Below are 13444 nucleotides of genomic sequence, written 5' to 3' on the forward strand. Positions count from 1 at the left end.
TTTAAAAAAATTAACACGTAGACTCAATTAAAATGTTTTTGGTAAAATTATTAAACGGATAAAGCAAATCACAGCCTGTCAATTAATTTTATGTAAGTGTTAAAAATGTATAAATCGAAACGATGTATAACAAAACTATAAAAGGCTACCATGCAATTAACTGAAGTCATGATGAGAAATATTTTGAGTTTTTTGAAGGGCAAATATTCTTTATCCGTGAATTAATAATGAAGCTCAGCCAAATTAGGAGAAGATAACGTTAAACTGTATCCAGGAATAACTTCACATAAAGAGCGATTAACCCAATAAAATAGACTGCTGTTTGGTTTAATCAAAATTAAATCTTTCAAACCCAAATAATGTTTCAGATATGCAGATAGACACAAAATAATCGGAATATCTCAGTGGGACTGGCAGCATATCTGGACAGAAGGATTGGGTGACGTTTCGGGCCGAGACCCTTCTTCAGATCTGCACCCTTCTTCAGACTGAAGCTTCCAGCGTCTGCCGTCTCTTGGTCTCCATTGAGAGACTCGGCACTAACAAACCAGCGACGACGGTTCATATTCTATCATACGCAGCTGAGCAATTTTTAATTTGTTTCATTAAATACTTTGGAGCTAAATAACAACGAGAAAGCTAGTCTCAACAAAATTGTAGAACTTGCTACTCATCAACACTTCATCATAACGATCATTTTTGATCACAATCATTTTTGCCTACAATAACAACCTCTAAATAAGTTTTAAAATGTTGTGGATAACCTGTATTGAATGCTGCAGTGCTTTAATTTATAACGAGTGACATGCTCACTGGTTCTTCAGCCTTTAACCATTCATATCTGAACAACAACAGTTAACACCATTCAATACTTCCTGAGAAGATTACGGAGGGTCGGTTTGTCAAGGAGGACTCTCTCGAACTTCTACAGGTGCACAGTAGAGAGCATACTGACCGGTTGCACCGTGGCTTGGTACGGCAAACTGAGTGCCCAGGAGCGGAAAAGGCTGCAAAAAATTGTAAACGCTGCCCAGTCCATCATCGGCTCTGACCTCCCTACTGTCGAGGGGATCTATCGCAGGTGCTGCCTCCAAAAGGTTGCCAGCATCATCAAGGACCCACACCATCCTGGCCACACACTCATCTCTCCACTGCCGTCGGGTAGAAGGTACAGGAGCCTGAAATCTGCAACATCCAGGTTCAGGAACAGCTGCTTCTCCACAGCCATCAGACTATTAAACACAACTTCAAACAAACTATGAACTATAACAGCCCATTGCACTTTATCTGTGTATTTATGTGTGTGCACATATATATTCTGTGGTATATGGTCACACCTATCTGATCTGTATTTATGCCTAAAATATTCTGTTGTGCTGCAGCAAGCAAGAATTTCATTGTCCTATCTGGGACACATGACAATAAACTCTCTTGACTTGACTTCATTTGCTGTCCTTGATTTACCGCAGAAGAACTGATGTCAGATATTTAAACAAGCAAAATTATCGCCTTTCACTTTTGTAAATGATGTACAAGTAAGATACCTAATCTTCCAGTAAGCTAGTTTATAATTGAAAATGAAATGTACTTATAGAGTTATGGAGTCATACCGGAACTCGAAAGAGGGAGCACATTACCCCAATTTTGGCCTCCCTTCACTGGCTTCCAGTGCACTTTCGAGTTCATTTTAAAATTCTTTTATTTGTTTTTAAATCTTTGAATGGCCTCGCCCCGCCTTACCTCTCTGAGCTGCTCCACCTATATGCTCCTACCCGGTGCCTCAGGTCAGCGGATCAGCTGCTCCTTGAGGTACCAAGGTCTAAGCGGAAGCTCAGAGGGGATAGAGCCTTTTCTGTTGCTGCACCGGCACTTTGGAACACCTTGCCGCTGCAGATCAGACAGGCCCCTTCACTGTCCATCTTTAAATCCTCCCTAAAAACGCATTTTTATTCAATGGCTTTCGACACTGGCTGAGACTTTGTTCCTGTTTTAGTGCTTTTAATGTCTTTTAATTTTTTACTAAAGTTTTTATAGTCCTGTCGTTTTAATGGTTTTAGCTTTGTGATAACTTTTTGTTGATTTCCATTGTACAGCACTTTGTGGTAACTGATGTTGCCTAAAAGTGCTTTATAAATAAAGTTATTATTATTATTATTATATATTTACAGCAACGGGCCCTTTGGCCAACTTGGCTGTGCTAACCAAAATGCCCCATCGAAGCGAGCCCCACTTACCCTCATTTGACCCATTCCCCTCTTACCTTAAAGCAATACCCTCTAGTTCTTCACTCTCCTACCCTGGGAACAGATTCATAAGATCATAAGTGATGGGAGCAGAATTAGGCCATTTGGCCCATCAAACCTACTCCTCCATTCAATCATGGCTGATCTGTCTTTCCCTTCTAACCCCATTCTCCTGCCTTCTCCCCATAATCTCTGACACCCGCACTAATCAAGAATGTATCTATCTCTGCCTTAAATATGTCCACTGACTTGTCCTTCACAGCCTTCTGTGGCAAATAATTCCACAGATTCACCATCCTCTGACTATAGAAGATTCTGTGCATTCCCTCAATCTATTCCCTTCATGATTTTATACACCTCCATAAGATCACCCCTTATCCTCCTTTGTTCCGAGTCCTGTCCGACCCCAAGTCACCAGTGTCAAGTCATGCATTATAGAAATCAAGATCCGCAACTTTACGACATTGCAGTTTGTTTAATCTGCAATTGGAGGACACAATCTATATTCTGTGATGAAAGGTAATCTCACAATTGAGATATTTATGTTTGCGACAGATGTTAAACTGCAATTTACATTTATGTTCTAAATTACCGTCAGTCAATGTGACTAAATGTTAATTTTTTTTGTAAACTAAAATCTAAATTTTAAATCTGCAATAGTAATATCTTCTTTATGCTAATGGAACCTCAAATATTTCCTGTGTTTAAGAAGGAACTGCAGATGCTGGAGAATCGAAGGTACACAAGACACTCTGCACCCGCTGAGTTTCTCCAGCTTTTTTGTGTACCTCAAATATTTCCTGTTCTTTTGACAATTTGTCCATCCTTTGACTCTGAGTCTGATTTTATTTTGGACTGCTTGAGCATGCAGTAAGAATTTAGGGTTGTCATGGTGGTGCAAGGGCAGTCACTGTGGCTCTGGGTGGTCACGGTGGCGCAGTGGTAAATTTGCAACCTTACAGCGAATGCAGCGCCGGAGACCCGGGTTCGATCCTGACTACGGGTGCTGTCTGTACGGAGTTTGCACGTTCCCCCCGTGACCTGATTGGGTTTTCACCGAGATCTTCGGTTTCCTCTCACACTCCAAAGACGTACAGGTTTGTAGGTTAATTTCCTTGGTAACTGTAAAAAAAAGTCCCTAGTGGGTGTAGGATAGTGTTAATGTGCGGGGATCGCTGGTCGGCGCGGACCCGGTGGGCCGAAGGGCCTGTTTCTGCTCTGTATCTCGAAACTAAACTAAACTAATCAAATCATGATTTTTAAATGGCTGCACGGTGGTGTCGCTGGTAAAGCTGCAACCTCACAGGGCCAGGGACCCGGGTTTGGTCCTTGGCTCGGGTGTTGTCTGTGTAGAGTTTGCACGTTCTCCCTGTGACCATGTAGGTTTCCTCTGGGTGCTCCAGTTTCCCCTTGCATCCCAAAGAAGATTCAGATTCAGATTCAATTTTAATTGGTTTGTAGGTTAAACTGGGGTTTGTAGGTTAACTGGCCTTTGTAAATTGCCCCTAGTGTGTAGGGAGTGGATGGGAAAGTGGGATAACGTTGTATTAGTGTGAACTAGTGATTGATGGTCGGTGTGGACTCGGAGGGTCGAAGGACCTGTTTCCATGCAATCTCTTTTTAAAAAAAGAAAAAAAAAAAAAAGTATTGTTAGGATGCAGGTCAAATCATCATTAGTCTGAACCGAGATCAGATTAGATGTACTACACCACAAGATCAAAAAAGTATTGGATTTAATCCATAAATGTGCAAGTTAATTGGTCTCAGCTGGAATGGTATTACGGTGCATTGCAATTGGTCTCAGCTTCACTGGCTTAGAAAGAGGAGCATCGGTTGCCTTTCATTATTGCTGTTTACAGCTTATTACAGTGCACATGTAGATGTATAATCAGATAGGTGATCAAGCTGTGCCGAGCTATTATTTTCCTCACCAACCCTTAACCTTCCAAAGCACAAATGCATGATTAAAGTCTTCAGAGATGTTATTGTAACTTGGGTAGACACAAAATGTTGTAGTAACTCAGCGGGACAGGCGGCATCTCTGGAGAGAAGGAATGGGTGACGTTTCGGTTCGAGACCCTTCACTTATTGTAACTTGTCCATGATATGGATTGTGACCAGTTTTTGTTTTTTAACTAGAATTTGGTTAACATTCATAATTAATTGAATGAGAGCTGGAGTGAGAACATTGATTTCTTATATTTGGAGCTTTTTGTGGATTACCCATATTATATTTAAAAATATGGTGGTAATTCTGCTGCCTAGGTTAACATATGCAGTTGTCTAAGTGTCACTGTTACAAACTTCATAAGGGTGACATCGCAGAACTATTGAAAGTGTATTAATATGGAGAAATCATTATGCAGAAAGACATTAATCAGAGTCTGAGGAAGGGTCCTGACCTCAACCATTACCTATCCACGTCTTCCAGAGATGCTACTTGACCTGTGCGTTATTTTTGTAAAAAACGCACCTGCAGGTCTGTGGGTTAATTAACGTCGGTAACTTGTCCCTAGCATGTAGTTTAGAACTCGTGCAAGGGTTCCCATCCTGGTGTAAATTTTCCCCCTTCGGGTTTAAATTTAGCCTACCCTGGGGGTAAATTTGTTGATTCTGATTTGTACATTTTTTTCCTCATTGACTGACTGCGTTTGGTTCTGGTATACCGGTGTCTGTTCATCATTAGTTGGTCATAAATAAGTGAAATAACATTGTTCGGGACAAAGAAGGATGGGAACCCCTGAACTAGTGCATGGGCATTGCTCGTCAGTGCCGACCCTCTGGGCCGAAGGGCCAATTTCCAAGCAGTATCTTTAAACAAAGCTAAAAAATAAGAATGAACCTTTGCAAAACCACTTTAATGCTTCCAATGATGTTAGATTGATTAGTTTTTGTAATTGTATTTTCTGTTCAAACTGCTTTGTCAATTTAGTTGCACCATCTTGATAGAGCCTGAATTTTGTAGCTCTGTTGATCATCACTCGTTTTCTGGTAAGAGCATGACATCTAATCAACAGTGTTGTGATGTGTACAGAGATGATTGATTAGACTAATCTGGTCTTGAAACTTCTTCCACACAGTGGTGTGGTGATGCTGCAATATCAGGGATGCTTGTTTTTCGAGATTCTCTTTTCCTCTATGTTCCCTCCATTCTTGCCCCATTGGAGCAAGCACTGGTTTTTACATGGGTAAGCCAAAAAGGATGGCCCAATGCTTGTTCCCTGTGGTGTGTGTCAAGTCTTTGAATCTTTCTTTCTGTCCATCACATGGACAGAACCTATGTCCAGGGTGGCACGATGGCGCAGCAGCAGAGTTGCTGCCTTACAGCGTCAGATCCCCAGGTCCCGGGTTCGATCCTGACTATGGGTGCTTGTCAGTACGTAGTTTGTACGTTCTCCCCGTAGACAGTGTTAATGTGCAGGGTTTGTTGGTTGGTGCCGACTCGGTGGGCCGAACGGTTTGTTTCTAAATTACACTAAACATGACTGCTTACACCTGCAGAGGGTGGTGAACCCAACCCAGTCCATCACAGGCTCATCGTCCCTATGGTGCGTTGCATCAGGAAGGCTGGAAGTATTTTTAAGGATGCCTGATACCCTGTCCATTTCCTTTTCTCTCCTTTACCTCTAGGATAAGATACAGAGGCTTGAAAGCTTTGACATCCAGATTTAAGAACAGCTTCTTCCCAACTTCTTCTGTCCATCTTCAAATCCAGTGTTAAAACACATTTGTACTCCCTGGCTTTTGACCATGCCTGAGGCTTTGCTTCTGTTTGTGGTGTTTTTGATGTTTCTTTATTTTACATGTCTTTTCCTACTATTTCTTTTGATTGTTATTTTTGGTGTGTATTAACTTTTTTGTCAATGATTAGTGATGTACAGCACTTTGTTGCAGCTATGTATGTTTTTAAAGTGCTCTATAAATAAAATTATTATTATTATTAACTGCTATCTGACACCTGAACCGATCCTGTCTTTCTCACCCAGATGTACTGCTTTGTACTCTTATGCTTAACTCTGCTTCATTGGTTATTCAGTTACTTGAATCTTTTTTAACACTACTTGTTTTTTGCACTAAAATCTTGCATTATTCTTGCACAAGAACATAAAGTGCAGGAGGAACTCGATGGGACAGGCAGCATCTCTGAATGACATGGACAGACGACGTTTCGGGTTGGTCCTGATCCATGTCCTCCAGAGATGCTGCCTGACCCGCTGAGTTCTTCCAGTACTTTGCTTTCTACGTAAGATTCCAACACCTGCAGTTCCTTGTGTACCTCTTGGACCACTTAGTAGTTTTTCATCTGTTATTTTATTGATCACTACTCTCTACTGTCTGCTCTGTGAGCATCAAGTGAACAAATAATTTCATTGCACCCTGGTGTATATGTCAATAAACTAATCTCTAATCTGAGTAAACCACCAGAAATTAAAGTTTATATTTTTTCTAGTTTAATTTAGAGATACAGAGAGGAAACAGGCCCTTCAGCCCACCGAGTCCGCGCCGACCTGCGATCCCCGCACACATTAACACTATCCTACACACACTAGGGACAATTTACACACATTCCAAGCCAATTAACCGACAAACCTGTACATCTTTGGAGTGTGGGAGGAAACCGAAGATCTCGGAGAAAACCCACGCAGGTCGTGGGGAGAAGGTACAAACTCCATACAGACAGCACCCGTGTCTCCTGCGCTGAGGCACCAACTCTACCGTTGCGCCACCGTGCCGCCCTAATATTATTCTTTAATTTATTTAACATTTAACTTCCCCACTTGGTTAGTGTTAATTGAGCTTGGAGAAACAAGTCACAAGGGATGTACATGAATCATTCCTAATTAAAGGAAAGACTAAACGAGAGCGTATTTAACAGCCCATGTAGATAGTATGCAGGCATGAATCCCCATGTTCAAATCTGCACCAATATTTAAGTAGATTTGTATGCTAATTATGCCACTGAAAATTGACATTAATCTAATAATAACATTAGTGTGCATGAAAATGAGTATAAAACAGGTTAATATTAGCAGTAGAGGGAAAAAAACTCAGTTTTTCGTTTGTCTCTATCGGAATTGAATTGAAGATTAAATTTAGAAATCTTCAAACCGCCTTTATTGCATATTAAATGCAGATATTGAAAGGTCTTTGCTGATTAATACAACATAATTGAGCACGTATTGTGCTCATTTGCTTTGTGTTAGTCAGCACTGTTCTCCCAATATCACTAAATTGATCATGGCATTCATTACCTGCAGCAAAGTTTCCCTGTGACAAAAGATGTGAAGAGAGGAATATATCTTGTCACAAAAAGCTTGAATTCAAGTATAAGCCTATAGATCCACTGTTACAAGATCTAAAGATGGCTGCATTTTACACGTTAAGAGAACAGGGCTGATTACAGCAAACAGCAAGTAATTAATCTGGAGATGTAAGGAACTGCAGATGCAGGAATCTTGAACAAAGCACAAAATGCTGGAGTAACTCGGTGTCAAGCAACATCTGCTAGCTAAACGCAAAGATGCTGCCTGACCCTCTGAGTTACTCCAGCACTGTTTTTACTGTGGTTATTCTGGAATGTAAACTGGAGGAGCAATTTTCTATTGAATTGTGAAAAACATTGAATGTGTGCCGTGGTTGAGGCGGATACGATAGTGGCATTTAGGAGACTTTTGGATGGGGATATGGACATGCGGGGGATGCAGGATGTGGATTATGTGTGGGCAGATAACATTTGGTCGTGGCATCATGTTGGGCACAGGCATTGTGGGCTGAAGGGCCTGTCCTGTGCTGTAGTGTTTGATGTCCAATGAAAGTTACATTCTAAATCTTGGTATCCTGCTTTCCTCACCTGTAGCATCTGGAAGTATTAGAATGGAAGCCATTTGGAACCTGACACAGGTCATCCTTTGGGCACATTTTTACATGAATTCCCATTACTCAGTCGTGATTAAAATAATTCTATCCACGTTGTAGTTGGATAGCAATTTGCTCCAAGGAATTGATTTTACAACAATCTGCACTCTCTGTACATCTTTTCATTACTTGCATCGTATTCGTATTTGATTTTGTGAACATATCATAGTGTGACAATATATTTTAATTTTGGTTGCTGCAGTGAACATCTCCAAGTTTATTAAAATGATTGCCAAGATTTTGAACCTAATGACAGTTCACAGTTTGTGCATTATTTTGCATATTTTTTTTAATTTTTAATGGCTTGCTTCAAATGGAAGAATTCATTAATCTTATTAAAAAAATAGCATGGAATTTGATGACATGTTTTAGTGCTTGACTGGGTCTGAATTTGAAAAGCACTGTTTTGAGCAGCTGTAAAGATTGTATATACATGGGAATCACAGAATCTGTGTAAATCCTGTCCTAATTAAAATTGTAATTTCTATTGTTCATGAATTGGACACAGAGACTACTCCCTCAGTAACTCTCTGGTCAATTCGTCCTTTCCCACCCAAACCACCACCTCTCCTGGCACTTTCCCTTGCAACCGCAGGAAATGCTACACTTGTCGCTTTATCTCCCCCCTTGACTCTATCCAAGGACCCAAGCTGTCTTTCCAGGGGTGGCAGAGGTTCACCTGCAGCACCTCCAACCTCATCTGCAGTTCCTTCTTAAACATTAAAGAAGTAAGGTACCTTGACAATTTAGCTACAAAATGGTGAAGAGGCCACATTGATTGATATGGAAATTAGAACAGATGATTTTTATCGATCAACATCTCGATTACTTTGGATAGAGGCTTGTTCCAGGACTAAGTCATTTGACAAACTACACATGGAATGGTTTAAAAGGCACAACATGCTGGAGTAACTCAACAGGTGAGGCAGCATCTCACCCTCTGACCCACTGAGTTACTCCATCACTTTGTGTCTTTTTTTGGTAAATAGCACCTGCAGTTCCTGATGTCTACACACAATAGCTGATGTGACTCTTTTATATTGTTCATTTTTAAAAATAAAATATTACTTGACCAGGTTGTCACACATGGATTGCTTCTAGTATTATAAACTTTTTGCTTTCTTTAGATGTGGACAAATTATATTTGTACATTGGATTAAAATATAATCAGACAATGCATAGAACTTGCAGCACAGAAGCTAACAATTTGGCTCATTTAGCCTGTCTCAGCTTTCACTTAATATTTAAGCAAATAGGTAGTCACCTCCATCTATTCTGTCCCAGTCTTTCAAAATTATAAAATGCCTGCTTGTATTTAATTCAAGTGTTTATTAATCGAAAATGCTTACAGTCCTATGAGTTATTTATGTTGTCTTACATCTTTTGCTTCAACAACCCTGTACTGTTTTAAAGCTGATATCTCATTGCCACAGACGGCTATGGAAGCCAAGTCAGTGGATATTTCTAAGGAGGAGATTGACAGATTCTTGATTGGTACAGGTGTCGCTGGTTATGGGACGAAGGCAGGACAATGGGGTGGAGAGGGAAAGATAGATCAGCCATGATTGAATGGTGATGTAGACTTGATGGGCCAAAATGGCTAATTCTGCTCCTATAACATGAAGTTATGACCTATAAATAATTACATTTATATTTATTTATTGTTGATAATTAACAGCACGGAAAGAATTCTGATTTTGAAGCCATCCTTGTTCATCTTTTCATGATCATGCTGCTCTGTTATACTTATTTTGGAACAATACATGTTTTAAACTGGCATAATCCATTAAATGTATGTGGAGTTGCAAAGAAATTTGTGCTTGTCAATGTGAATGTATTATTTTTAATACTGGTTCAGAATGATATTACTACCCACAATTTACATTATAATGTTGACTTGGTATTGGAAAAATTGATCAAAGTAATTGATCTTCATTTTGATGAATTGTTCTGTCTTGCCTCTCTTAAATAGGCGCATTGATGATGATAAGGGAAGGACTCATGAGTTGGAATACTCTGCTATAAAATGCATGCGTGGAATTCTTTACTGCTACATGCGTCAAGCCAATAAGGTAACATCGATATGTGAATTCTGACCCTCACACAAGATTAATTTATTTGCAAATTATCTTTTTTTTTTTAAGTTTATTTAAATGTTTGTAATATCCCGAAGTTTCCTTTAATTTCCAAGGAAACATTTAATTATCATCTTTGAATAATCATTGGTGATTATGTTACAGGAAAGATATGATTGCACCGGAGAGGCTGCGGAGAGGATTTACATAGGTTTTGCTGGGAATGCAAATTGTATTTATGATTGAATGACTTGGGGTTGTTTTCTTTGGAACAGAAGAGGCCGAGTAAAGAATTAATTGCGATGTATCACATTATGAGAGACTTAAGCTTTTCACACAGTGGAGTGAACACAAGCCTGGAGGCACACATATGAAGTAATTGGAAGAAGAATTAGGGAGCAGTGGGGGTTCTCAAATGTTCTTCCTGAAAAGAGTTGGAAGCAGAATCCATATGTTTTATGATACACAAGTGCATGTGGTCATTTTCATCATTTTGACCCATGCATCTCCTTTGAACAATGTAGGGATATTATTTGAATATTTTCATCAATTCAGGAAAAAGTGAGTAGAAATATTAGAAAATCTGTGATAAAATTGGCCACTGAGCGAAGGAAGAAACGGAAAGCAACATTCTTTCTCCTGTGCTATCATTTCTTTCTGCAGAGAAGAAGGAACTTGTATAGTAACTCTTTGCAAAGTATTGCACAGTCAGTAAAGTGCTTTGCGTGTAATCACTGTGAAAATGTAGGGAATAGTCCCAGATGGTAACCAGTGGTGGCCCAGACCCCTCTCTGGGAAGTGAGAGTCATGCTTCCTGCATGCAATACCACATGCATTCCTTCAAAAGCCCTTGCGATCTTCAAACTTGACCTGTTTCAAATTGTGCCCTGGATCAGTTTCCTTTAGCCATCATGTGAAAATGTAGCCCATGGTCTTTCCTTGCTGCATCATATTATTTCTTATCTTCCATCCAAAAAAACAGAGGCGATGAAACAGGAAGAAATAGCTGAATGAAAATAGAGATGAGAAAGAAATAAAATCAAGCTGTGGAGAGAAATATAAAAGAAAATTGAATATTTGCAAAATAAAGATGACAGAAACTTGTAAGAGATAGCGGCATAGTGAAAGGCTTGGATAGAATGGATGTGGAGAAGATCTTTCCACTAGTGGGACCATCTAGGACTAGAGGTTATGTCCTCAGAATGAAAGGATGTTCCTTTAGGAAGTAGATGAGGAGGAATTTCTTTAGCCAGAGGGTGGTGAATCTGTGGAATTCTTTGCCATAGAAGACTGTGGGGGGGGCAAGTCAATGGATATTTTTAAAGCAGATAGATTCTTGATTAATATGGGTGCCAAGGGTTATGGGGAGAAGGCAGGAGAATGGGGTTAGGAGGGAGAGAACGATCAGCCATGATTGGATGGCGGAGCAGACTCGATGGGCCGAATGGCCTATTCCTTCTGTCACTTATGCCATAGGTGCTGCCATAGATCACCCGCTGAGTTGCACTTTCTCCAGCATTTTTGTGAAGTAAATAAATGCTACCTTGTGAAATACACCCAGACCAGGCTGATAATTTTGAAGGAAGATAATTGTGAGGGGATTCAAAGAACTGCCTTCGCAGCACAAATAAATGAAAATGAGCACCTGTGAACAATAGGATTTTATTCTGTCAAAGGCTATAGGCACAGGAGGGAAAAACAGTATTAAGTTCTTGTTCATACTGTGAAAATTTAGACAAAAGTTTCACAAAGCCAAGATGAAAATAATTGTTGTGGGGGGCTTGAGTGAAGAGGAGATGGCAATGGGTGGCATTAATAATGAAAGGTTCTGTCACAGTGTTTGTTGGATTGCTCTTCAGTGTAACTTAGAATGCTACGGGGATCAGTCCTGGCTTTCCAGCTTTTCACAATTTTATTACGCTTACATGAAAAGATGGAGTTAACTTATTGAAGTTTGCCAGTAATACAAAGCTAGGTTGGAAAGTGAGCTACGCAGAGGATACAGAACATTAAGAGATTAAGCAAGGATATTGGAGCGAGAGAGAGTATATTGTGGGGAATTGCAATGTTATACACTTTGTTGGAAAGAGTAGAAAAACATTTTTTAAATGGTGAAAAGCTTGTAAATGTTGATGAAGAGGGACCTCGGTTGCTGGTTCAAAGACTTGGATACAGTAAGCAATTAGGGCCAGCAGTATGTTCACTTTTGTTTCACTGCCAGAGGCTTGGAATAAAATAGTGAAGATGTGTTGTTGAGATCTGCCTTGGAATAGTCTGCACTCTTGTCTAAAAAAGGATATACCTGCTTTGGAGTCGGTTCATTACAGATTAACTAGCTGGTTCCTCAGAGAGTTGGAACATTTCAAGGTATTGAGGAGAATGGCTTGTGCTTTGGTGGAGTTTAGAAGAATCTGCAATTAACCTTTAAAAGATTCGGGAACAGGGCAGATGCCAAGAATACCAATTTGTCTGGCTGCAGAATTTTGAACGATGAAGCAAAGTCTCAGGATATTAAAAAAAAAAACAAGAATTGTGACTGATGTGAGCAAATATTTCTCAGAAACTTCTGAAACTTTTGTCCCAATTTTCAAATGCAGAAGGCTTTGAATGGTCGATCATTGTCTAGGAATTTAAAATATAATAGATAGTAAACGCTTCAGTGATGACATTTAATTTTTTCTTACATTTGCAAATCCTGTTGATAGAATGAAATTATTGTACTTTAACGTTTTTGAAGAAGAGTGCAAGAGCAATAATTATAGAATGAAAGACAAGATAGTCCAACATCAACTCATGGTAGTTTTCAAACAAGCTACCTTGAAAAGAGCCATGAAATTAGTAATGCCATTGCAACGACGTGTTGAAGATTGCTTCATAGTTGCTTTTGTATCTATACAATTGTACTCGTGAAGCTTCTCCCTTGATCCATACAAGCTAACAAATTTATAACTGCAGTAAATGAAACCATTACTTTGGAATAGTAGGAACAAAATTGTGCAATGAAGAGTGTCTTTTTCTGCATGCATTAACTTCATTTATATTCAAAGTGATGAGGATGAAAAGAAAATAGATTGGAGCTGTCTGCAGGTGGATTCGTACAGTAATTGTGACATTAGTGGATTGATAACGGATTTGAATTATTGGTATTTAATATAATTGTTTTGAGTTTGAATATTGCACACAGTTTCTGTAGGGAAAAAGGAGCTTTGT

At 39.5% G+C, this 13444-nt stretch overlaps 1 protein-coding gene across 1 annotated transcript in view; it reads left to right on the plus strand.

Annotated features, from left to right (window-relative positions):
- phkb (phosphorylase kinase, beta) overlaps positions 1-13444 on the plus strand; it is a 149354-nt gene that overhangs the window by 27875 nt on the left and 108035 nt on the right. The window contains exon 5 of the mRNA XM_055648385.1: positions 10132-10231. Within this exon, the coding sequence (XP_055504360.1) occupies positions 10132-10231 (100 nt within the window). The remainder of the gene's footprint in view (positions 1-10131; positions 10232-13444) is intronic.

The sequence above is a fragment of the Leucoraja erinacea genome, chromosome 17, assembly GCF_028641065.1.
Source record: "Leucoraja erinacea ecotype New England chromosome 17, Leri_hhj_1, whole genome shotgun sequence".
NCBI lineage: Eukaryota > Metazoa > Chordata > Chondrichthyes > Rajiformes > Rajidae > Leucoraja > Leucoraja erinaceus.